Source organism: Onychomys torridus, chromosome 20 (genome assembly GCF_903995425.1).
Source record: "Onychomys torridus chromosome 20, mOncTor1.1, whole genome shotgun sequence".
NCBI lineage: Eukaryota > Metazoa > Chordata > Mammalia > Rodentia > Cricetidae > Onychomys > Onychomys torridus.
The window spans coordinates 34,145,341-34,170,341 of record NC_050462.1 but is presented as its reverse complement, the minus strand read 5'-3'; the positions used below and the strand labels follow the sequence as shown (position 1 = coordinate 34,170,341).

Below are 25,001 nucleotides of genomic sequence, written 5' to 3'. Positions count from 1 at the left end.
TGTGTGTGTATATGTATGTGTCTGTGTAACTATATTCTTGCACATACATGTACACCTACATCTTGTTTAAATTAAAAATTGTATTTATCCACCAGAAGGTATCACACAAATGCCTTGATTCCTAGACCTCCCAATAAGAGCAGCCCTGTAGCAATCTGATTACTTTTGTGCAGTGGGACAGTTGGCCAGAGCTGAGATGCTCTTGTTCCATTGGACAGGGCTAAGTGTAACTTCATGCTCATTCACCTGTTTTTCTTTCTTTACCTATTAAACAAAAGGGAAGGCCAGAGGAGGATTGCCATTTCAGGAAACCATAAAACACCAGCTTTCCTAGTAGCGAGAGAGAGAGAGAGAGAGAGAGAGAGAGAGAGAGAGAGAGAGAGAGAGAGATTGGCAAAATCATTTGTCAGGAGAACAGAAATATCTCAAGTCATCGTATTTTTTATTGTCTCATGAATTCTCAATGATCTAGAATTAATCTTGTGACTGTAAAATAATGCATCTAAATCAATTGCAAACATGTATTGCTGTAGTTTAATGCTATGTTTTATTTTATGCTTTGCAATATGACTTTTAAACTATAAAAATGGTGCATTATACTTCTGACCTAACCTCATTTGTCACAGTCTTGGCTCTCTTGAGCTTATGCTCTTTACAGCTCTGTATCTCCTCAGTGAGGCCCAGGTGACCCAGTTTCTTTCATGCCTGGATTACAGTGTGTGCTTCTCACTGACTTCCAACAGGTCTGTATTGTGATACCCCGCTGATCTAGGGGTCCCAAAGATGGTGAGGGCACCCATTCCAGAGCAGTCTATGGAAGACTGGCTGTGGGCAGGCTAGAAGACCTTAATTGTTCTGGTGCGGTGGACTCCACTGTCGAGAACCTCAACTAGTGTCCCACAGTGTTCAGTCACTTTGGGAATGGAAACCATTGATGTGTAATGCAAACCATACAGAGTTAGGGGCCATGATCACCTGCTTATAATCCGTCTTTATTGTCCCTTAAATTTGCAAAGCTGCTCAACCCGAGACTCAGTAACTCTATCTGTAAAATAGGGGGTTTAGCATTGAAACATAGCAAGAGTTCAATAGGTATTTTTTTATGTTATTCTCTCTCTCTCTCTTTCTTTCTCTCTCTCTCTCTCTCTCTCTCTCTCTCTCTCACATACACACACACACACACACACACACACACACACACACACACAGATGCTCTCTCTCAATAGACAATGACCCTAAGATACCGAATGGGAATAAATAACTTTCCCAGAGTTAATATGGAGGCTGCCCTTGAACTATGGTTCTCATTTATAGTCAGTATGCTCAGACATCCAAATGACATTACGTCCATTGTGCCTTCCTCTCAGGGCTGCTGTGAGCATGATGTAAAGGCTCAGTACTGTGTCTGGTGAAGTGTAGGCTCCAATAACCGGTGGCAATTATTATTAGAGACGGAAGCCCAACTGAGCTTGAGTGCTGTCTAGAGCTTCAATTACTGTCGACCCTCATGGGACAGGGACTTAGATTCATGGGGTACATCTTTTCACCCCCCTGTACACATACAGATGGTTGGTGTCAACTGTGAAGATGAGAAGATGATAGGAGTAGTGTTGGTTAGTGACTAGAAAAGAAACAGACCCTCATACTAAAAGCAGAAAGTAGAAGGCTTAGTGCAGTGGAGTGCTGAGAACAGCTTTTTCCTGTTAAAAATACGTTCCCCCCATTAATATATATATATATTAGTACACACACACACACATACACACACACACACACACACACACACACACACCCCACAATGTTTTAGAATTCATAGTCTTGCTTGGAAAGAAATCAGTAACTGTAAGGTTGTTAGCCCTAATGTCTGAGAAGGTGTTGCTTTTAGTAATGTAGGGATAAAAATAAAATGACCCTCTTAAGGTAGTGGCTACCCACAGCTCATTTGTAAGTCAGTAAAAACCTCATTTTTTATCTGAGCAATGGAGAGCTGACCTTTAAAATCACATCTGGGGAGAATGTGTGATTTGATGCAGAACATTTTTGGGGCATGCCTAAGGATGGATGACCGAGGATATGCTCATCAGTTTTCTTCTCCTTCAAGGAGCACAAAATTGCTTAGGTTACGAGTCAGTTCTTGGGTAGCTCCAAACTTGTAGCATAGGCTTAAGTAGGTCTTCTGTGCAAGGAACATTAAGCTCGTGTATAGATTGGATGCTGATCCATGCATCTGGTAGGAAAATGATGGAGACATATTGTGAGTGTGTGTGTGTGTGTGTGTGTGTGTGTGTGTGTGTGTGTGTGTATGTGTATGTATATAAACTTCACTGGAAAGTTTAGTTGTTGCAAAGTGAGTTCAGTGAAGTCTTTTGGAAAAAGATGTTGGGATTGCTTTAAAATAATATCCCTATTCTGTGAATTTCTGTGTTATAGAGAAGTTACCATGGGGCTCACGCAGTGCATTTAGGGTCTGAGAAGCAATGCTACGAATATAAAACTAGTGTTGGATTTGTGAAACTCAAAATAACCTGCAAGTCCATGGAGCATGAAGAGGAGCCTATCTGTATTCATAATATGTTTTTGAAAGAGCCATGGATGCTGTGGGAAGCAGAATTGGATGGATGGACACCTTAGAGATTCATCTCCAGGAGAAAATAGTATCTGATCTTGTGTGCTATCATCTGCTGAGTGAAGGTCTGGGTGGTGATGCTGATGGAAATTCCCTATAGTTGTTAATTCTGAGTAGTCTGGGCTAGGAGGCACTTTAGTGCCCGAATCTGTCACATCATAAACTCCTCCACACTCTGACCAAAGACCATTAGCATTTTCCCTGGCTAGGCTTCAGTTGGCTACAACCTTCAGAAACAGCGAACTGAAAAACTTTTACTCCAGTGTTTTCAGATGAGGATCTAGATGTCAGAATCAATGAGTTTTTCAGAGTCACAGCTTGGAAAGAGGAAGCCAGAGACCACTTAGACACCAGGCTACCATGCTTCCCAGCTTCTGCAGGCAATGCCTGCCAATTAGCCTCCAGTCATGCTGCTTAGCACAGGATTGACTGTGGCAAGAAAGCCAGCTCCTCCCTTCCTCACCGACATGGGGGCTACTGTGAAGGAAAAATGTTGAATGAGGTCACCAGGGGGTAGATCTATTTCTGAACCTGTAAGTGAAAATCTATTTGAGGGATACTGTAGAGAAGTTCTCATTTTTTTTCAAGACTGGACTACTAGAAAAATTGGCTGAGATTAGTGACTCCTGATCCAGGTTGGCTGGCATTGGTTTTCTAGGCACAGCCAACAGGAAAAATCTTTTCGCTTATCCTCACTCCTTTCTTAGCTCCCATATTTGCTGAATACTTACTATGTGTCAGCTAAGGGGATAGGGCAGAAAGTCAACAGAAACAGCACCACGGGAAGATTAATCTTGTTCCCCAACTTCACAAAGCTTAGTGTGGGGGAGGGGACAGGCCTACTCCAGACTAGGAAAGCTATGTTGGGGATGTAAGGAGAGCGACCTGACCTGGACACTAGCAGAGATTTGATGCCAAGGTCATTTCCAGGCAGAGAAAACACAAGTGTAAAGCTCAAGACAGAAGCGAGAAGGCCAGTTGCCCACCAGCTTGAGGGTAATGGGCAGGAGAAGGCAGGGGCAGGAACATGGAGTCTCTGTTACCACCTGAGTAAGTTTTGACCTTTACTCCAGGGCAGGGGTACAATGAAGAGGTATGACTGGGCCTCTACACAGCCCTTTGTCAAATTCCTGCTAGTCTCCAGGTTTTGTGGTTCTCTTTATAGCTCCAATATAATATTCCTGGTATGAATTCCTGTGGAAACCACTGATCTTTGGCATTGAGTTCTAGATGAGTGGAAGTGTCTTAAAGGATGTCTTATCTGAGTCCCATTGCTTAGGTGGTCCTGATGTTAAATAAGTACAAGGCATTCCCATTAGTACTTGAATAGGAGGAAGAAGCCAGAGATCAATTATCTGTCTTCCTTCCTTCCTTCCTTCCTTCCTTCCTTCCTTCCTTCCTTCCTTCCTTCCTTCCTCCCTCCCTCCCTCCCTCCCTTCTTCCCTCCTTTCCTTTTTTTCCCTCTTCTTCCTTCTTTTTTTTTTTTTCATTAAAAATACCATTAAATTCTTGTATAGGAAAAGTAAATGCTAAATGAAAATAAGTCAGGTCGTCTTCTTTGAAATGGAGAATTCTCTCAGATAAGCTAAAGATGAGGCAGTAAAACTGAACGGCCAGAGGGCTCTTAAAAAAATCATGCATTTATCCCAAAAGCAGCAGAAAAGCTCCGAGGAGCAGCAGTTACTTAAACATAGGGAAGTTCCCACTAAAACAGGGTGCTGAAAAACCCCTATGTCTTCGCATTCTTCAATAAAAGTTATTTATTTATTTTTTTACTTTTGCTGACGCTTTTTCCGTCTTTAAGTGTGCCTCTTATATTTGATGATCAATTTTCCACAAGGTTTGCCATAATGCTTCCTCGGAGTGTAGGACTTTGCATTTTCATTTGTTCAATGAATGCTTGCCAACTAAGACAATATTTGCTGTTTTTACAACTGCGGGTCACTCGTAGCTGACAGTATGGTACTCACATCGCAGGCCTTCTCTTTCGTTCCATTGGGTTTTGGCTGGAAGAGGGCTACTGGCAAAAGAAAAAAAACCTTTTTTTTTCCCTTTTACTCTTCTTCCTCCTCCTCCCCTCCCCCCCCCCCAATCTCTTTGAGACAGAGTCTTATGTAGCCAAGGCTGGTCTTGAACTTACTATGTAGCCAAGGCTGGTCTTGAACTTACTATGCAGCCAAGGCTGGTCTTGCACTTACTATGTAGCCAAGGCTGGCCTTGATCCTTCTGCCTCTACTTCTTCAGTGTTGACATTAGGGGTGTGCATTGTCGTACCTGGTTAATGTGGAGTCAGGGATCAAATCCAGGGCTTTGTGCATGTTGGGTGAGCCCCGCGCCAGAAAGCTAACTCTCCTCTCCCCAAACTGCAGCTTCTGTGGTTGCAGTTGGGCCTGGGACCTGGCTTATTTTGTGATACACTTTCCTGTGATGGACCTTCAGGTTCTTGTAAGCCCTTCTCCTCATACCTCAAATCTCATGGTTCTACTGGAAGAACCGGGTCACTTTTCTCCCAGTGACTTCTTCCCTTAAAGCTCATCTAAGAATCCATTCATCCACCAAAGTCCAACATAGGCTTTAAATTCTCCCAGACCCAAGACAGGCAAGCACCCATGATTTCAAGATAGAGTGAGAAGTTCGTGGGAGAATCAAATCCAGGAAGGTTAAAGATTGTTCCTGGTAGTCTTTCCTCATCCATAGCATGTTATGCCATCTGAGAGAACAGAGGACATCTCTTCCCTGGATTTTAACCTAAGAGCAGTACAGTAAAATTTAATACACACACATATCTCACACACCCCTCACACACTACACCCCCCTCCTGCCCCCATCTACCCCTACACAAGCCACACATGCACCCCCCCATACATGCATCACACAGCACGCACGCATGCACGCACGCACTCACGCATGCACACACGCACATACGCACACATTTTTTGGTTGTGGTGCTCAAATGGAAACCATGGCTTTGTGCATATTAGGCCCATGTTCTACCTCTGAGCCACATCTCCAGGCCTCTTTTTCAAATTTTAAGTCTGGTCTAAATTGTGGTCTGCTAGTGCAGTGGCAGTTTATATTTACACATCTGTTCTAGTGCCAGGACCCGGAACACTGGGCCAAGTCCGATTCTGTTTCTGCTGCTTTCATTCTTTTATTTTACACACCCCAACCAACCGACCAACCCAGAGTAAAGCATCAAAGCATGCAAAACTCCTTTCTTTCAACCAGCCAGATTCCAGGGGAAGAGTCTTCCCCAGAAACCCTTGCTGTGGAGAGGGTAGAGTCCTTCTCAGGACCCCTTGCTGTGGAGATGGAAGCCCTAGACGGTCATTGCCACCTTAGTGTGATTTGGTTTTATGTATGATGACTCTTTAGGAATATTTAGAGTTCAAAGGGTTTGAAAAATGACCACAGAAACTGATGTATGTCGGGACAGGGGAGGGGGTGGTGGGCCAGGACTGGGAAACCTCCATGGCTTACATAACACAGCTTCCATTTTCACTTTTGTCTCCAGTATTTATTTATTTTTTTAATCATGCGAATATTTCTATTCTAAAACTTCCTGCTTAGCTACTGAGCATCATTCTTATTCCAATCCCATTATCAATTGCAAAGTAGCCAAGCTTAAGGGATTTTGGCTAAAGGTCGGAAAGAAGCACACTGCTGTTTGTGAACTGAAAACTTGATGTGAAAATGCAAACTAGTAGCCAGGAGTGGGTGCTGGGGTGAGGGTGGGTGGGGGGGAGTGGGAGGTAGAAGTGGTGGGGTAGGTGGTCGAAAGGTGTGTGGAAGGGGCCTTGGCTACCTCCTATTTCTCAGCCTTGCAAAGCAGGTACTCTGAACAAAGATGGAAACATTTTAGCAGACGCGCAGAAGGAAAGTCTATTACAGGTTTCTTTCTATTCCAACCAGATGATCGGTCACTGGTACTAGAGCATCTTTTGCAGGCATCCCTTCTTCCTGAGCTTTATCCTTTGGCTATGACAGGGGGAACCATGGGGCAGATATTTGTTGGATGTGCTTTTTCCCACTGTCCCGGAGGACCCATTTCTGCAGGTACCAAGCCTTGATCTGTTAGACCACAAAGAAGAAATAGTGGTGGTGGAGGAGACAGTGGTGGTGACAGAATCCACAGAGGACTGTAGAAGGATGGGTTGCCAATGACCCCTGAGGACTGCTTCTACTCCCTGGAACTATTTCAGGACTCAGCCCTGTCTTGCAGCACGGCTGGCCGCAGTAGCTTTGCATATGGAAGCTCAGTCACTAATGAGGAATGGTGTTGCTGGGTCTAAAGTATGAATCAAACCTGAGTTTGATTCATAACCCATAGTTGCGGAAACTCGGGTCCCGGTTTTCTCATTTAAACCATGCAGCCAATAACGTCTCTGTCTGCTTCACTAGTATGCAGGAAGACAACTTGTATGAGGATGCTCTGTGAAGCCAGGCTAGGTTCCCAGTCAATGCTTTGAAGTCATTGGTAAGTTCTTCTGTCTAGTGATAACTCTAAGTTTGGAAGTACTTATCCAATCACCGAATACTATGCTTCTGTCTGTGCCTTTGGGGTTTCTGGTTTCTCTTCCTGTGCTTTGTTCTTGTTCTCTTATGTTAAGTGGGTTTAGGAACCCAGGAACTAAGCTTGGTTAGAATTTTGCAGAAGGACACCAAGGACTGGAATAAGGGTGTGAAGAAGGAGTCTTGTGTAAGAAAGGCATATAGAACTCGCTCACTGCACAGCTTCTGTGTTGAGCACAGCATCAGTCAGGCTCTTTCCAGAATCTTGGTGAACTTCTTAGACCTTGCCTGGATAAGTGGAGAGTAGAATTCTAGTTGTGAGACGATGTGTGTGATTATTAAATAGACTACTATGCAAGAGTGGATTCTTTGGAAAGGTGACAGGAAATGAACCACTCATGTTCTCATCCACTCAGGAATTTGTTAAATGACACAAATACGTTTGTTTCCTAGAGGGAGAGAAATGAGTGGTGTCCTTAGCCTAGAAGACGCTGGGCACTATTTAAACCCAATTCATCAGAACAGAGTGCCTCCCAGGAGAGGGAAACATAATTATTTCCGAGTGGACGAGGGATTTTAGAGGTGGGAGGCAGGGAGACTCTTCAGCAGGGAAGTAAGGAGAGAAAATGTCTATTTCATCCAGTATTTCTTGATGAAGCTGGACTTCCCTTTAACTGGAATATGTGACTATAGAAAGACCTTCAGAATGTTAACACCAAAAATAAGGACAGTGTTGTAGAGAATAATTTTTCAGTCATCCCAGGAGCCATTCTGTATTTTGTTGGCGTGATTTCACATCCTTGGACTTGTTTTTTTTAAAACTTTGATCACCCATCTGGGCAGATGTGTGTTGAGAACAGTGTACTACCAGTAGTGACCTGAAGATGGCAGCATTGTGCGACCTATCGTTTCCCGAACACTCTCAGGTATGTTGCGTGTCTCTGGATTTCAATTGTCACTCAGCCTTTCTTTTTTCTGCTTAATGACTGTGTATGTAAATGACTCTGCTTTTCTTCTGTGGAAGAGGTCCCATCTATCATTCCTGTTTTGGTTTTAAGCTAATGATTATATGTAATTATATTCAAATAAAATATTTACAAATAATTATATATCACTAGAGCGTATAAAATTTAGAATCCATGAGCATCAGTGTTGATGAAAGGCGCCCTTCAATTTGGGAGGTGTGAGTCTTACTATTATTTGTTTCTGTTTAAAAGACATTAGCGGCCAAGAATCAGCAATTCTCATTTGCAGGTGTTTTTACAAGGCTTGGCGTGTTTATTTTTTTCTCTCTTCACCTTATGCATATTTATTTTCTGATAATAGGTAGGATATTTGTTTGGAAAATCTCAAGGGACCATGTTACAGATCCACATCTGGAGAATTCTATGAAGAAAATAAATGTTTTTCTTAAAATTTCTGGAAGCAATTAGTTATTCTTGAACTCTAGGACATTTCCAGAGGGTCATCCAGTTCAAGTATGGAAGCTGGCTTTGCATATGAAGCCAGGCAGTAGGCATGCATAATCAGTCCCTCCTTCAATGTGACAGAGGTATTCACTATTGGAAACAGAGAAGCATCCCAAGCAAGTCCCTAATTCAAATTTTGCCAACACTTGGGTTCTGGATGTAATTCACCATTACTTATCATTTGTCAGCCACACGCAGAGCTGAAAATGGGAAAAACGGTCTCAAGAGCAAAAGGTCTGGTTCTCCGAGGAGAGCAGGCTGCAGAAGCTGCATCCAGGGCCTTTCTTTGCTGATGGATGCAGGGGAGCCAAAAGGGGAAAGGCAGGCAGAGAAGGAACAGATGGAGCTCTATAAGGGCAGAGCTTTTGGAGAGACTCCCAGATGAGGTAAAGGGGCCAGAGAGCATCAGAGCCCTGGGAAGGGAGATGCACAGGGCTCTTCCCTTGGAGGCTATTCTGCTTCTAGAAGCATATTAGGTAAAGATACACTGGATAATCCATCACTCAACTTTGGGAGCTTTTGTCAAACCAAGGCAGGCCTTCTTAATTCTTGCTGTAAAATCAAACAGAAGGGCAAGTCCAGGGGAAGAAGCTGAGGTTGGTCCAGCCAGATTTTTCTCAGAGGCTCTCCGGCCTGTTTTGATTTGGATGATAGCTGTGGCCATGTATTATGTAGACAAGTGATGTAATGTGAGGGAAATGAAAAAATGCACTTAATAGCTGACCTAAATGCTCCCATCGTTGGCTCCATATGCGTGTTTTGGATACTTTGACTATGACAACAAAGTATTCTATATTCAACGTTAGGGTTCCAAGGATGTTATGTGGCGAGCTAAAAATGCAAGATGAACCAGGGAGGCAAACCAAAGGCACTCTAAGAAGACACCAGGAGCTTCCAGTTTCCTTGTTTTGGACTCTCATTTCCCCAACATTTGGCCATAAAGGAAAATCACACACCTGCTAATTTTTTATTTAGAAGCCTTAAACGATGGCAGATGCTGATGTCGAGCTCTGTAAAACACTGAGCTCTAGATCTTGTGAATGTCACTGTGGAGACGAGGCCTGGATATAAATCACTCATCTGCTTACGTTTTCCGTTTTGTGAAATGGAAGGGCTGGATTACCACATGTCTTCTGGGCTTCTCCGTGGATATATGAGCACGGGGCTTCACTGTGCTCAGGATGTTTGTGCACAGTTGTTTGGTTGGCAGACAGACCTGAGGGCTTTATTTTTAACCATTAACACGCAGACAACTCTTAGGTTTGTTGTTCTCAGGAGACCTCAGTGAGAGTGACTTCTAATGTCCTGACATCCCCATTCTGTGTGTGTCCCCTGTCTGCAACATCCCCTCCCCCCATGGCACTGAGGACAGAGCTCAGTTTTTTTTTCTGTTTCTCTCTTTTTAAAAATTATTAAATATGTTTATTTATTAATTTTTTTTCACTTTGCATACCAACCCCAGTTCCCCCTCCCTCCCCTTCTCCCGCCTCCTCACCTCCCTCCCACTCTGCCCCCATCCACTCCTCAGAGTGGGTAAGGCCTCCCATGGTAGTCAACAAAGTCTGGCATACTAAGTTGAAGGAGAGCCTAGCCCCTCTCCATTGTATCAAGGCTGAGCAAGGTATCCCACCACAGGGAATGGGCTCCAAAAAGCCAGTTCATGAACCTGGGATACGTCCTGGTCCTTCTGCCAGGGACCCCACTAACAGATCAAGCCACATAGCTGTCACCCACATTCAGCGGGCCTAGTTTGGTCCCATGTAGGCTCCTGAGCTGTCAGTCCAGAGTCAGTGAGCTCCAACTAGCACCAGTCAGCTGTCTCTGTGGGTTTCCCCATCATGTTCTTGACGCCCTCTTCTTCTTTTTTTTGAATGTTGAATGCCATTTATTGAAGGAGGGAGGAGGTCTTAAATACAGGCTTACAGTACAATGGGGGAACCCTGGATGGCAGAAGTTCGCTTCTGATTTTTTTTTTTTTTTGAGCTGAGGATCGAACCTTGGGCCTTGCACTTGCTAGGCAAGTGCTTTACCATTGCAGAGCTCAGTTTTAACAGACAAAATGTTCCTAGGGATGCAGTACCATTCCTGATTGATTTATAATAATTCCTGAAACACTATAAGAGCTTGCTGAGTATTGGTGGGTATAGAGCGAATGGATCAGCAAATGAATGACACGTTAGATGTGTATGTCTTCTATGAAATAAAAGAAAACAAACCCACCAAGGAACCTGGGTTGCAGTCTGGAAGCCACTTCTTCTTAGCTATGTGACTGCATCCCTTCTGACCGTGACTTCCATCTGTGGACTCAGTCACCTGCTCGACAGATATTTCTAGCAATTATGTTATGCTAGATTCTGGTTTAAATGCTAAAAGTTTGAAGCTAGAAGTGAGTCTCTGATCTGATCACAGCTCATGCTACCAAGTGACATGGGCAGCAAGGGCAACCAAAGTCAATGGATAGGGTAACATCAAGGGCAAGATGTTCATCATGTAACATGTTGGTCAGAGACTAGGTAGAAAGCATGACTGCTTTTGTGGTCAGGGAAGTCCTCAACGACTAGACTTTTAAGTTGCAATCCTTTTAACAAACCAACTTTTGAGTGAGAAACAAAAATGACCACTATATGAATACCTAGAGAGTAGAGCATCCAGCATGCCAGAGGGAATAATAGGCACAAAGGCCCTGAAAACAGTTTCATTCATATTTCCAGAGGCATTTGGATTATCATTTTGTGGTTCTTTGACTGGAAAACACATGTTCTCATGTAGCTGTTAACATTTCATGGTGAACTGGGCATAAGATCATAGTCAATAGCAGAGGCTGGAGAGATGGCTCAGCAATTAAGAGCACTTGAGTATTCTTCCAGAGGTCCTGAGTTCAATTCCCAGCAACCAAATGGTGGCCAACAACTATCTATAATGGGATCTGAATCCTTCTTATGATGTGCATGAAGACAGAGCACTCATACACATAAAATATATGAGTAAATAAATCTTTAAAAAATATAGCCAGTAGCAAAAGTGTAAAATCCAGTGTGATGCTCCATAACTGTTGTAACTATATAGAAGTTCATTGAGATGACAGACTTTGGGTCTGGTTAATTTTAGCATGTGATTTTTTTTTTCTGGGACGGGGTTTCTCTGTGTAGTTTTGGTGCCTGTCCTGGATCTCGCTCTGTAGACCAGGCTGGTCTCAAACTCACAGAGATCTACCTGGCTCTGCCTCCCAAGTGCTGGGTGGGATTAAGGGTGTGCGCCACCACTGCCTGGCACATGTGATGTTTTTTATTTGCAAATTCTTTATAGAGAAGTTTTAATAAAAAGCCACTGTCTTAGAGGTTCTATTGCTATCATAACCAAAAGCAACTTGGGAAAAAAAGGATTTATTTAATCTTACAGCTTGTAGTTATTTTTTAAGGAAGGCAGGGTGGGAACTCACGGCAGGAGCCTGGAGGCAGGAGCTGGTGTAGAAGCCATGGAAGAGTGCTGCTTACTGGCTTGCTCCATCTGGCTTGCTCAGTCTCCTTTCTTACAGCACCAAGGAGTGACACTACCCACAATCAATCATCAGTCAAGAAATGCCCCACTGACTTGCCTCCAGGCAACTCTAGGGAGGCATTTTTCTCAATTAAAAGTCCATTTTCTGAGATAGATTTAAGGTTGGTGTCAAGTTGACAAAACCAAGCAGAACAGCCACATTATGGAGCTGCTAAAAATCCTGAGGGTGGGGGACTTTTATCAGTACCTAGAATGGTGCTAAGCATCCTATAACAACACATAGGATAACCTCCCCAAACAAAGAATGATGTAGTCTAAAGCGTCAAAGGAGCTAGAATTTCCATTGCTTTTAAGGAATGGAAAGTAATACTTTCTGTATAGAGCTTATATTTCAGTGTGGAGATGATGCGTAAAAGTGCCCCAGAGTTGTCAAAAAGCAGAAGATTAGAAAACAAAGAAAATGTGGGACAGTCTAGGGAGGTGTATTGGAAGACATAGCAGATGAGTTGTTGGTGGCATGGACTATAATTTTGACCTCGTCGGCAGTTGAATCTGCAGGGAGGCTTTGCTTCTGGAGGTGATGCTCCGTGGCTCAGAAGTGGCCAGTCCTTTGGGTGCAACTCAGTTGTGCAGAGCATGGGACCACTCCACTCAGAGGTTATCCTTGCATTAAAAAGCAAACAAAACCCTTCAGAATCAAAGGACATCTCAACCCTTGGATATAAATAGAGCAAGCTGCCATGGGCTAGAAATTATTTTCTGCCCAGTTTCAGGAGTGTTTAAGTTCTTTTTCTCAACACCTTCCTTGCCCTAGCGCCACGGACGCAGGACAGTGCTAATTTGATTCAATTCTTATTACGTGTTGCTAGCTTCTCACTTTTCTATTAGAGGAAAAAAACAGTGTGATTTCAGCCCCTTGCAACAACACTGTGGGTTTTGTTAGTTGTGCAGCAGACATTTTTCTGTCCAGGTTGATTTCTTGAACCCAACAGCAGTAACTGCAGATTCTACTATTTTTTTTCTCCTCTTTTATTACTTCTTGGAGAACCTTGTACAATGCATTTTACTTACATTCACCCCTTCCCCAGCTCCTCCCAGATTCTCCTTCTAAACCCACTCAACTGTGTCCTTTTTTTTTTTTTTTAAGAAAATGCATACACATGCATACACATATGCATACGTTAGTATGCATTTAAGATTTTACTAAAAACATCCATTGTAGTTTTGATAGATTGGTAAGTACATATTTGTATTCCTGATCTCTCTTTTATTTCTCTCCCAAGCACTGGCACCTAGTAGGCTTTCAACAAATGCCATTAACAAAGGCTTATTTGCGTATTTGTTTTTTGGTGTGTTTTGTATGTAATTATGTGCATGAGTGTGCTTGCTCATGTGTGCGGGCCAGAAGTTGATGTTGGGCATTTTCCTGTACTATTGTCCCACTTTGGTTTTTTAAGATAGGGGCTCATTGAATCTGAAGTTCATCTTTTCCCTGGACTGGCTGGCCAGTGAGATCCTGGGATCTGACTGGCTCCCCTCGTGTGGGGTTACTGAAGTGTGCTTCCATGCCTAGCTGTTATGTGAGTGCTGGGGATCCAAAGTCAGGTTCTTGTGTGTGTTCAGGAGGCTCTCTACTCTCTGAGTCATTGCTCCAGCTGAATACATGTCTTTGGAATCATATAAACAGATGAAAAAATATGTTTGAGATGACTAGATTCCAACTCATCTTTCCGTATCTTCTTATTTATGCCACAATTTGGTAGGTGCAAGAACCATATTATTGTGGAGTATCACTAAGATGTACTCACTTACAACTTTATAACTTTATAATTTATAACTTTAAAATTATTAGAGGAGATATGTTTTGATCCATAAAGTTTCTGAATATATGAATCACAAGACTCCTAGTGGTGTATAATTTTCCTATATTCTTTCAACTGAGGGCAAGATTATTATTTAAAATATTAATTATAAAAAACTTGCAAAAATTATGTGCTGAAATTAAACAGAAGTTTGTTGAGGTATGTAAACAAGGGCAGGGTTATTCAGCAAGAGAATGGATTATAATAAATACTCCTGATTTAAATTTATTTAAAAATTTAAGGCAATTATGTACAGTGCAACATTTTATTTTGGGTGCCATTTTATTCTGTGAAGGAACCTGTTGACCAGTTCACTGAACGTGTGTCCATCTTTTTTTTTTTTTCCAGTGTTATTTCTTCACAATCGAGTTTGGCCTTTGCAAGCAAGAAGGTCAACTGCGAGCATATGGAGCAGGGCTACTTTCCTCCATTGGAGAATTGAAGGTATGAAGCTGTGAATGAAAATATCCTTCCCAAGCAAACTGGTTCAAGGTCATGGAAGATATTGATTTTTTGGTCTGAACATTTCTACTCACAGCTCTCCATACATATTTAATACAGAGGATCTGGCACCTCAGATGTGGGTGCTGACCTAACTTTTTGCACCTCTGAAAATGGGTCAAGCCATTCTGGGTTGGTGGTGTGACTCAAATGGATGAGCAGCCATGTGCCCAAATCAACAGGAATGACAAATGTGTGCTCCAATGCTGGGAAACAAATGGCTGACCTAAATTTAGTGCTGAAAAATGGGCAGTGAGTTAACAGGGATGCTCCTGATTGACACTTGCATGGGATGCTCCTGATTGACACTTGCATGGGATGCAAGTCTGGCTTTGCAACTTTCGTTTTCTTGTCCTTCATTGCTCCATCGACTTCTACCTCTCAAAGAGGAGTTTGAGGATATTCCATCTTCTCCAAAATTAATGCAATTAAAATACTTGTGCTTATCAGCAGTTTAAGAGAAAACAAGCTGAATAAGCACAGTGTCAGGGAGGCATGTATTTCTGATGCTTAGAAATTGTTTTTTTTTCCCCCTTAAATAGTAAAATGATCATTTATTTGGAAATGGTGGGCTCTGGAGCATTCTGATAATTTTAACATTCTAGTAAGTTTTGATTCCTTTAGAAGGCAATATGATGTACAATCTGGAAATTATACTCACAATAACTTAATCTTTCCTTGATTATTCAGTCTAAGATGAGGATTAGAGACTAGCTTAGGGTGTTCTCTTCAGCATTGATCGCTGTTGTATAATACAATTGGGAAATGAGTTGCTACTGGAATGTTTTGCTTATTTGTAGTCTCAAAAGATGCAATCTCACTGCAGTTTTATCGAGTCCGTAGTTTTATAACTTCATTAATTAGATAATTTATTCACTCCTAAAAACCTTCACTGGATGCTTACAGGTGGCATGCACCCTGCCAGATACTGGGAATCAAGAGACAGAGAATGATGAAGAACATGAATCCAAAGAAAAGGACACCAGAAGTTATCAAATTCTTAAACAGAGTTTAGGATTTTGGAACATACTAACTCAGTCCCTATAAGAACCCGATGTCATTATTGTTAGAGACGCGACAGCTGAGGAAAGCCATTACAGCCCTTGCCTAACCTACACACTAATGTGCTAGAGCCAGACCCAAGTGCAGGCAGTGCAGACTGTAGTCTCAGAGCTCCAGGTTCAACAGGCCGAGGCTCTTATCATCCAGGACTTGACACCTAGTGCCAGATAAACAACCAAGCAAATAATAGAAAAAGTGTGACAACTGGGTCTAGCACATCACAGGCCATGCTTGAGAAAGGCTTTCCGAGGAGAGTCTTGTTGCTCCACAGTGAGTCCTGAGGAATCAGCAGGGTGGCTTAGGAAAGGATAGGATGCACACATGAGCAATGGACCAACGGGGTGTGTAACACATCGGCTTCCGTCAAAACCCTGCATGTGTGTGTATGTGTGTGCATGTGTGTGCATGTGTGTGTATGTGTGTGCATTCCACAGTACATGTGTGGTCAGAAAGCAACTTTGAGGAGTTGGTTCTCTCCTTCCACCATGTGGTTCTGAGGGTGATACTCAGGTTGGCAGGGACATTGAGCAAGCCCTTTTACTTGCTGAGCCATATTGCTGGCTCTTAGAAAAACCCATCAATAATAATATTACATTTAATGTTAGTACAGTGGCCAAAGCCTACAGCAATAATAGGACATCATACCCTATAAGTCCACGCCCTCTAAGACCTCTTCTTGGTTCTCCTGAGAAAGTCAGAAAACCAAACTCCCTGAGCTACATCTATTTACATTCTCTTCAGATGGTTTATAAGTTATTCTACAAACAAAAGAAACAAATCTCTCTCATGGCCCCCAACTTTTGACAGGGTCTCCTGGTCTGGTTAATGAGGCATGTGTAGGCAGCATTGGGGTGAATCTGTTGTTTTTGTTTTGACTGGTGTGGACAGAATCATCTAGAAATGGAAATCAGCTAGAAATATGTACAGCAAAGGGCATTGTCTGCGTGCAACATCCTGTTCAGGTCCATCACCTCTGGTCATTAGCATTCTTCCAGTCTCAGATTTCAACACTCCAGCATCCCCATTATTGCTGTTTTGGACCCTTTTTACAATTCAGATGTTCTTTTTACAAGTCATACCTTCTAACTGTTCACAGAGAATACAGAACACTGGAATTTTCCTTAGCAGCCCCTCTCTTTCCTGTCTGTCTCGTTCCTGTGAGTGCTCAGAACATTTCACAGCTCATTTAAATACTTACACAACTATGTTTGTATGTGTGTGTATGCATGTGCACATGAGTCCAGGTGTTCATGGAAGTCAGAGAGGGTATCAGACCTCCCAGGGGTTATGAACTTTTCTCCCATCCTCTGAAAGAGCAGCAAGCACTCTGAGCCATCTCCAATCCCTTGAATATCTTATTTTTTTTTTGTTTGAAGAAAGATACTGTGATTCTAGACTGAATGTAGGGATGGCTTTATTAAAACCATTATCATAATTCTTGTATCAATATCCTCACAATTTTGAATGAAGTTATCTATTGCAGTAAAGTATTTTCTGCTACTCCAACTGATGCCCTAACAAGGTTCCCTAAGTTTCTGGAGGCTTTGGTATAGTCTTCATAACTTTTATCTAAGTACACACAATTCACCTTTTCTCTTGGAACATAAAACTTCTAAGATTTGTGCTATAATTTTCCTGTGGGCATAGATGCTGCTCTTTAGAACTGGCCAAGTGTTTCCAAGAGGGGTATCTGTAGTTTGAAGGAGGACTTTGATTTTTTTTCTTCATAAAAAAAAGCACTTGATTTTTCTTTTAGAGACAGACATAAAGCAAATATGGAAAATCTTATGAAAGCTAGCAGAAATCTGATTAAAAACTACCCACACCATGATGGTTGACATTACTGGTTGGAACTCCAAAAGCTCGGGAAGGGGGGATTTTCTGCATTTCCCATCATTTTAGAGAACAGTTAATCATGAACTGAGTCATCTGGAAAATGAACTTTGAAAAGCAGGTTAAAAACAGGATAACTGGCTGCCTTTTACTCACTGTCTAGCATGTGTCTTTCACGTCACACTTTTTCTCTCCATCCTGCAGTTGACCTAACAGTAGAGTCTATTATTTTTTCCTTAATTACTTCCTTGCTTATTAATTTCTTCCATAAGCCCCAAACTAATGGGCCAAGCTGTGACACACAGAGTCTTGTAGGAAAGTTCTGAGAAAGGGGTTATCATGTTGGGGAGCCAACAGTGGAGTTGGTTCACTCTGGGTTGGGGATTAGTTACTTTTCCTTGTCACCTCGCTAAAGCAACTTAAGGAAGGAGAGAGTTCATTTGGCTCAGGTTTAAGGGGAAACTGTATGTCTTCTGGGGAAGGCCTGGTGGTAGGAATGTCCAAAGACTATGGCGGAGGGAGATGGTGATGATCCTTGTTCCTATCTCCCTGTGGGGCTACAACCTTCAACACTACTGACCAGTGATTCACTTCCTCCCAACTAGGCTCCACTTCCTGAAAGTTCCATGCCTCCCCAAACAGTGCCACCACCAGACACTAAGTGTTGAAACACACAAGCCTGTGGAGGCACATTGCACAGTCAAACGGTGGTAGGTGGCGAGGAAGTGACTCCCAACAGTCAAGGGTGAGCCCTGCCTTTAAAAAATTAATTTTAGCCGGGCGTGGTGGGGCACACTTTTAGTCTCAGCACTTGGGAGGCAGAGCCAGGTGGATCTCTGTGAGTTTGAGGCCAGCCTGGTCTACAGAGTGAGCTCCAGGACAAGCACCAAAGCTACACAGAAAAACCCTGTCTTGACCCCGCCCCCCCCGCCTCAAAAAAAAAAAAAAAAAAAAGAAAGAAATTAATCTATTTCAAAAGTGAAAGGCAATTTCTGCTCTTTTTCAGGGATAAGAGTGAGTTTCAGTTCTTTATTCCTTTCAGGGCAAGATTAGGTGGCCTTGGCATCCACTCTACAGTAATTGCTGGAATATTGCATATAAATGTACCTCTTTTGTGTTTCAAGTTTAAACAAATTTGATTACCGGTGGTTTTTTTTTTTTATTTATTTTTATTTTTATTTTTTTGGCTTTAGTGTTAGGATGTTCTTGCATGGTGAATTACTGGTTTTACCTTTATATAGCTGTTAATCAGCATTCTCCAAACAGCTTTCTATTTATTATGATCATTTGTATTTATTGCCACTTTCAGCTGTTGCTGGGAAGTGGTCAGAATTACTGCCAGGCTATGGAGGAGAGCCTCCAGGGCTTCGCAGGTTTTCTGAGGTTACCTGGAAGGTCAGTGGACTCAGCTGCCGAGCTCTCTGCCCTTACTGGGCAGCTCAAGCCTCCCTTCCCATTCCCTTCCGTTCTTGAAGGTGGGGAGTGGGGTGGGGGCACTGTTAGTAATGATAGAGAAAATGCTGGAGGACTACTGAGGGATGGAAACTCCTCAGCTGTGTCTGCCAAAGAAGGAGGCCGCTCCCTTGCCCATGTAGCTTATTCAAACCAAGAACATCCTAGCATCACTGAGGAAAATTAAGTGTGATGAACATTGCTGAACTTGGCAATAGGGATATCGATCCCATGTAGGGACGGCTTTAATTAATAGCATTATCATAATCCCCATGTGAACATCCTGTAGTTTCAAAGGAAGTTATCTACTGCACTGAAACATTTTATACTGTGGCAACCATTGACCTGATGTTGGTCCCTCAGTTGCTGGAGGCTTTGGTGAGTATGTTAATGAGACTCAAAGAATATTACCTATGTGCATGCATAGTGCACATATACATATTGAAATCCACCTATTTGTTGTTCTGATGTGGGAAAAGGTGACTGTGCTGTGAACGTAGGAATCTTTGCAAAACCTTATTTGGAATCTAGGACCCAAATTACCCATAAATCTGGCTTCACACTTAGGATTTTTTTTTCCTTCAAAATTTAACCAGTCCTGATATAGAGAGTGAGGATCACAGGGTTTACATCTAGAGTAGTTGAGATAATACCTCTGTGTCACTGCATAAAGGGATGTCTGAGAGGAAAGAAGATGCCAGGCTGATGTGCCAGAACAGGCATGACTGCAGTGTGGGTCTTGTATGTCTCATATGTGGGGCCATTCTTTCCCTACAGGTTCTAGACCCCTGGGGGAGAGGGAGGAAATGCTTACTGGGCAGCACATGTGGATACTAATAATCTTGTCTGGACTGAATTAGGAATGATAACTAATTGTGTTGAGCACTTCCCATGCTAGCTAGCCATTTGCATACATTCCCCATTTAATTCTGACCACAACCTTGGGTTCTAGAGTCCATTAGTTCCCTCAAATTGCATTTGAAGGAAAGGAACCAAATTTAAACTCCAAGGTTAAGATGTATGCTCTGAATTATCTTGCATTATTATCTATCAGTGTCTTAGGGTTTCTACTGCTGTGAAGAGACACCATGACCACAGCAACTCTTATAAGGGAAAACATTTAATTGGGGTGGCTCACTTACAGTTCAGAAATTCAGTCCATTATCATCATGATGGGACATCATAGCATACAGACAGACATGGTGCTGGAGAAGTAGCTGAGAGTCCTACATCTTGCAGGTAAGAGAAAGTGATCTGTTTCACTGAGTGGTATCTTGAACATATATGAGACCTCAAAGCACATCCTCTACAGTGACACACTTCCTCCAACAAGGCTGTACCTACTCCAACAAGCCACACTTCCATTAATGCCACTCCCTTTGGGGGCCATTTTCTTTCAAACAACCACATTCCATTCCCTGGCCCCTAAAGGCCTGTAGTCATATCATAATGCAAAAAATGCATTCAGTCCAAATTCGAAAGTCCCTGTAGTCTATAATAGTCTCATTTACTGGCTGCTACCTCAACTCAGGCTAATCCATAGCTATTAATAATGTCCTCACATTTGTTAATAGACAAGAGGCAGCTAGCCCTGGCTTCATGCTTTATGGATGGAGATGCCCTGGTGAACCATAATAACACACACACACACACACACACACACACACAGAGTATCATATACAGTTCCTGAGAATAAATCACAATTTATTTAAATTATTTAAATGAGCATTTAAAACAGTTAACTTCCTCTGCTGGGTCTGTGTGGTGCTTTCCTGTAATCCCCACACTTGGGAAGCTGAGGCGGGAGGACAGTGCTGGTCAGCCTGGGCTACATAATGAAACCCATCTTTAAATAAAAAGCAACTAACCAACCAACTAACCAACCAACCAACCAACTAACCAACCAACTAACGAACCAACTAACCAACCAACCAACCAACCAACCAAACAAACAACAACAAAATCCAGTCAACTCCCAATTTTCACTTAAGTGTTATATGTGCCATATATAGTACCTAACAGTTTGCCTTAAGCTGTTAGCTGTATGCTCATGTTTTTTTTTTTTTTTTTTTTTTTTTTTTTTTTTTTTCCTTTGAAGTCTATGGCAGGGCACCCTGTCCTCTGAGAATTCCCTTGATATACTGTAATCCTCTTTCCCTACTAAAATGAATGAATGCAGACATCTGGAGAGTCAGTGCAATAGCCCCATGATGAATGTTTCAGAACCTGCACTGTTTTCAGTCATTGGTGTTGAATACACACATGGTGAAGGTACCTTGTACACACACTGACTAGTTGCTAAAGTCTTCTAGAGACTTCGGAGACTGATAGTTTCACTGATGAGTTTCATTTCCTCTTGTGCTTGTCCTCAACTCTGTGGAAAGTGTTTGACTCAGCAGAGATGTCCCAAGGACCCATGGCTTTAATTGTTCCTATAGCCTGAGTTGCTAACAGTTTGCCTCTACCTCCCAGAGCAGGGGAGAGCATAGATAGACTGAGGACACTGGGTCAGTCCGTGTCCTTCCTTCAATGTGTACCCATGGATGAATGGACAATTTGAGTAACATATCAGTTACATGTAATCATAGTAGATGGCCGCAAAGAAAGCAACTTCTAATTCTGAAAACCACAGCAAGCCAACAGGAAGCCAGTTCTTTGCAAAGGGGCAATAGCTCTCATCAAAAGACATTTTGTTTGGTAAAACTGTGAAGTTGTTTGGAAAATGTGGACAGGATTTATTGGTCATGTGGAACCAAATGTGCCCGATGTTCACTGTGCTGGGCTCTGCAAAAGTGCATTTGTAGGTGCGATGACCTTCTGCCTCAGAATGATGTTGTTCTATGCTCCAGAAAAAGAATGACTTCATGCTGAAGGTCCTCTACATTCCATGATTCATATATGCATTGATCTGGACAACAGAATTTTTTGTGGAAAAACAAATCACAAGCCCTTTGCCCCATTCCGTTCATGTCAGTGTGGCTTTTCAATTGTATATTCAGACATGGAAAAAACAAAACAAAACAAAACAAAACAGAGCCTTTCCCCACCAAGGGCTGTAAATAAGTGTATGCACTTTGAAATTGTTGGAGGGAATGCACCAGGAATGTTGATTGGGAGGGCATTGGTTTGTAAGTTTTCAAGAAATTCTCACTATTTGGTTGAGAAGGCAAAGAGGAAGAGAAACATTTTGGGTGGGATCAAGGAGATGCATTCAATAGCGTCTTTAGAACCATCCAATCTATCTAATGTCTCCCTTGAGGGAATGGAGGCTCTGATAGGTCAAGAGATCTACCAAGGTTACAAGTAGGTACATCAATTAGCACATGGCCTACAGCCTCTGTTTTCTAATTCTCAGTTCAAGACAATTTTTGCCATCTCCCTTTCTACCAAAAACTGCCTCTTAGCAACAAAATGTATAGGAGGAGTATAGTTCACAAACACTTATGTCAGAGTCACCTTGGATGCCTTTAAAATGGCTCATTTCTGGATTTCATTTAGATTTACTGGATAGAATGAAGGCCTGGGTATCTATGGTTTCATATACTCTTCAATGATTCTTCTGTACATTATGTTTCAGAACCATCCATTAACTATCTAGAAGTAGGCAGGTGGTGTGGGTAAGGAATGACCACTAACTTTTAATATCACTGGGTTTATCTTGAAGACACAGTCATTCAAGATTCCTGGATGTTCTTAGTGGCAGGCATGCGGTGAGCCGAATGGGGCCAATGATAGCTCATGGAGTAATTATACTGGCTTTCCTATTTTTAAATGCCTGCTTTGGGCTTAAATATAACTATTAATATTGGTTCTTTGCCCCCCAACTGGCAATGTTTATTTGCTGTATATCACTCTGCTGTACTTTGTGGAAGGTAAATGATTACTTTGCAAGCACCCTCCAATGTATAAGCCCACTCCAATCTCTGTTGATACACAGTACCTGGCCTCAAAATGTCTCCCAATGAGTCCACAAATAGTTCAGTGAGAGTCTCAATTACCTCTTTGCGCAGGTAATTATTACTTCTGCCATTTAAGTGAAATTTCAGTACATTGCTTATAGCAACAAATTTAGGAGCATATTTCTGCTGTACCTGCTTCTATTCATGGTGTAGATTTAAAAATCCATTTGTGTCAGGGGATAGCTCTGAACTGTCCTCCAGCATGAATTTGCCTGACTTTATATAAAATAATAACATGAGCTCAACTTCCAAGAGACTAAAAGAAGTAAAACAAACAAAACAACCCTTCCCTATTACCCAATTTACCCTGCAGTGGGAGGGTTCTATGCTCCATGGTAGACTAGTAACTGAGCAGTTCTGTGGATTCTGGGCTAGTAAGTGTGATGCTGTAGCATTTTGGAATGGAGTTGATGGATTCTGTGGTATGTTTTGCAGCATGCTCTTTCTGACAAGGCGTGCATAAAAGCTTTTGACCCAAAGACAACCTGCTTACAGGAATGCCTAATCACCACTTTCCAAGATGTCTATTTTGTTTCAGAAAGTTTTGAAGAAGCCAAAGAAAAGATGAGGTAAACTTGCTTTTCTTTCTTCTATAGAAAGTAACTTTTAAATTTCTCTGGCTGTTTCTTCCTTTCTGTTTCTTGTACCAGTGGTGGCTGATGGTGTGTCCTTCTATTTTCATTTATTCTACAGGGACTTTGCAAAGTCAATTACCCGTCCCTTCTCAGTATACTTCAACCCCTACACACAGAGCATTGAAATCCTGAAAGACACCAGAAGTATTGAAAATGTGGTGCAGGACCTACGCAGCGATTTGAACACAGTATGTGATGCCCTGAATAAAATGAACCAGTATCTGGGGATTTGATGCCTAGAAACCAGTGTTGTTGTCAGCATGAGCTTTTGGGGGGGCTTAGCAACAATTCATCAGTGTTTTCCAACATCAATAACTTTCTGTGTCATGGTTAGCTAGTAAGCATGCAATTCTGTATATCTATACCTCCTTGTAACTTATGGCATTAATATACAAAAATACTCTAAGGAACCCATGCAGATAACCATTCATCGTATGGAAGATGGTGATATAGTTAAATGTCTCAAATAGATTTGACATCTCTGATTAGTGCACAAACTGCAACTTAAACAAACTGTGTCTTTAACATTTGTGGCAGACATTCATCTCACAGTTCTAGTTGTTAACCTTTTCTTCCTTGGACCTGAGACTTTTCCTCTGTGTTCATTAGATAAAATGAAAACAAGTTGGGACGTAGTTTCTGTTTTCAATAGGATCAGTGTTATTTCTGACAAACTCGGGTCACTTTAAACTTCTCATTACAGCAACAAAAGATGTAGTATTCTACTTCAGAAATTGTTCAGAAACACAGTGGTTGAAATGATTTTGGACTGAGTATTCATACCATGCAAGAAAAGAAAACTTCTTATGAACAGGATGTATAGGTTGCACTGACCTTGTTTGAAACTGATTTGTGGCAAGCTTCCTGAAGTGTTCTGGAAGGAAACACTTTGAGACTATTTAGAAAGCTTAAACAAAGGGGAAAGAAAACATCTTGGGACTGTGAATGTATTGTTGGAATAAAATGAATTATCATCTCAGGCATCTGACTCATTTCTTTAGACTAAGACTCCCGAATGTCACAGGGATCTAAGTACCATCTCTGATTCCAAAGATTCAGACACTGAGTCATGGAGAAGCAAAGGAATTTGCTGCAGCTTGGCACAGTGGGGGTGGGGGGTCACAGTCATAATTCATGGCACTCTCATTTTGAACTTCTGACAAATTCACTGTAGCATACATTTGTGTTTGCATTGGCACAGAATGAATATTAGTGTTTATAAAACTAATGCTTATCAATTAACAGAAACTTGCTCCCCGCAACAGGACATCTATTTATCTAACAGCCCTAAAACAGGCCCTATCTGTAGGGAGTGGTTTATTTTCTCAAAGTCTGGGTATTTCTGGGTAAATACTAGTCATTTGCCACAAATTTCTGGTGGTCCTTGTTATAAAAAACAAAGAAAACAAGTGTCTAAGTGAGCAGATGAAGAACCACTGAATTAATGTAATCTTCGGATAGGTTCCCCTCACTGAACAACCTCCCTGATTCTGCTTTGTTTGGAGGTAGTACAGAGATTAGATGGAGTGGGAGAGGATGGGAACAGGAAGAAGTATAGAAGAAAGAGACAGGAAAATGACTTCTAGGTGAGT

The 25,001-nt window shown here is 42.0% G+C and overlaps 1 protein-coding gene across 1 annotated transcript in view; it reads left to right on the top strand.

Moving 5' to 3' along the window:
* Nucleotides 1-24,388, top strand: part of Tph2 (tryptophan hydroxylase 2) — a 103,780-nt gene extending 79,392 nt beyond the window's left edge. The window contains exons 9-11 of the mRNA XM_036169936.1: nt 14,316-14,411; nt 23,210-23,343; nt 23,468-24,388. Of these exons, the coding sequence (XP_036025829.1) occupies nt 14,316-14,411; nt 23,210-23,343; nt 23,468-23,642 (405 nt within the window). The 3' untranslated portion in view covers nt 23,643-24,388. The remainder of the gene's footprint in view (nt 1-14,315; nt 14,412-23,209; nt 23,344-23,467) is intronic.
* Nucleotides 24,389-25,001: the final 613 nt, after the last annotated feature.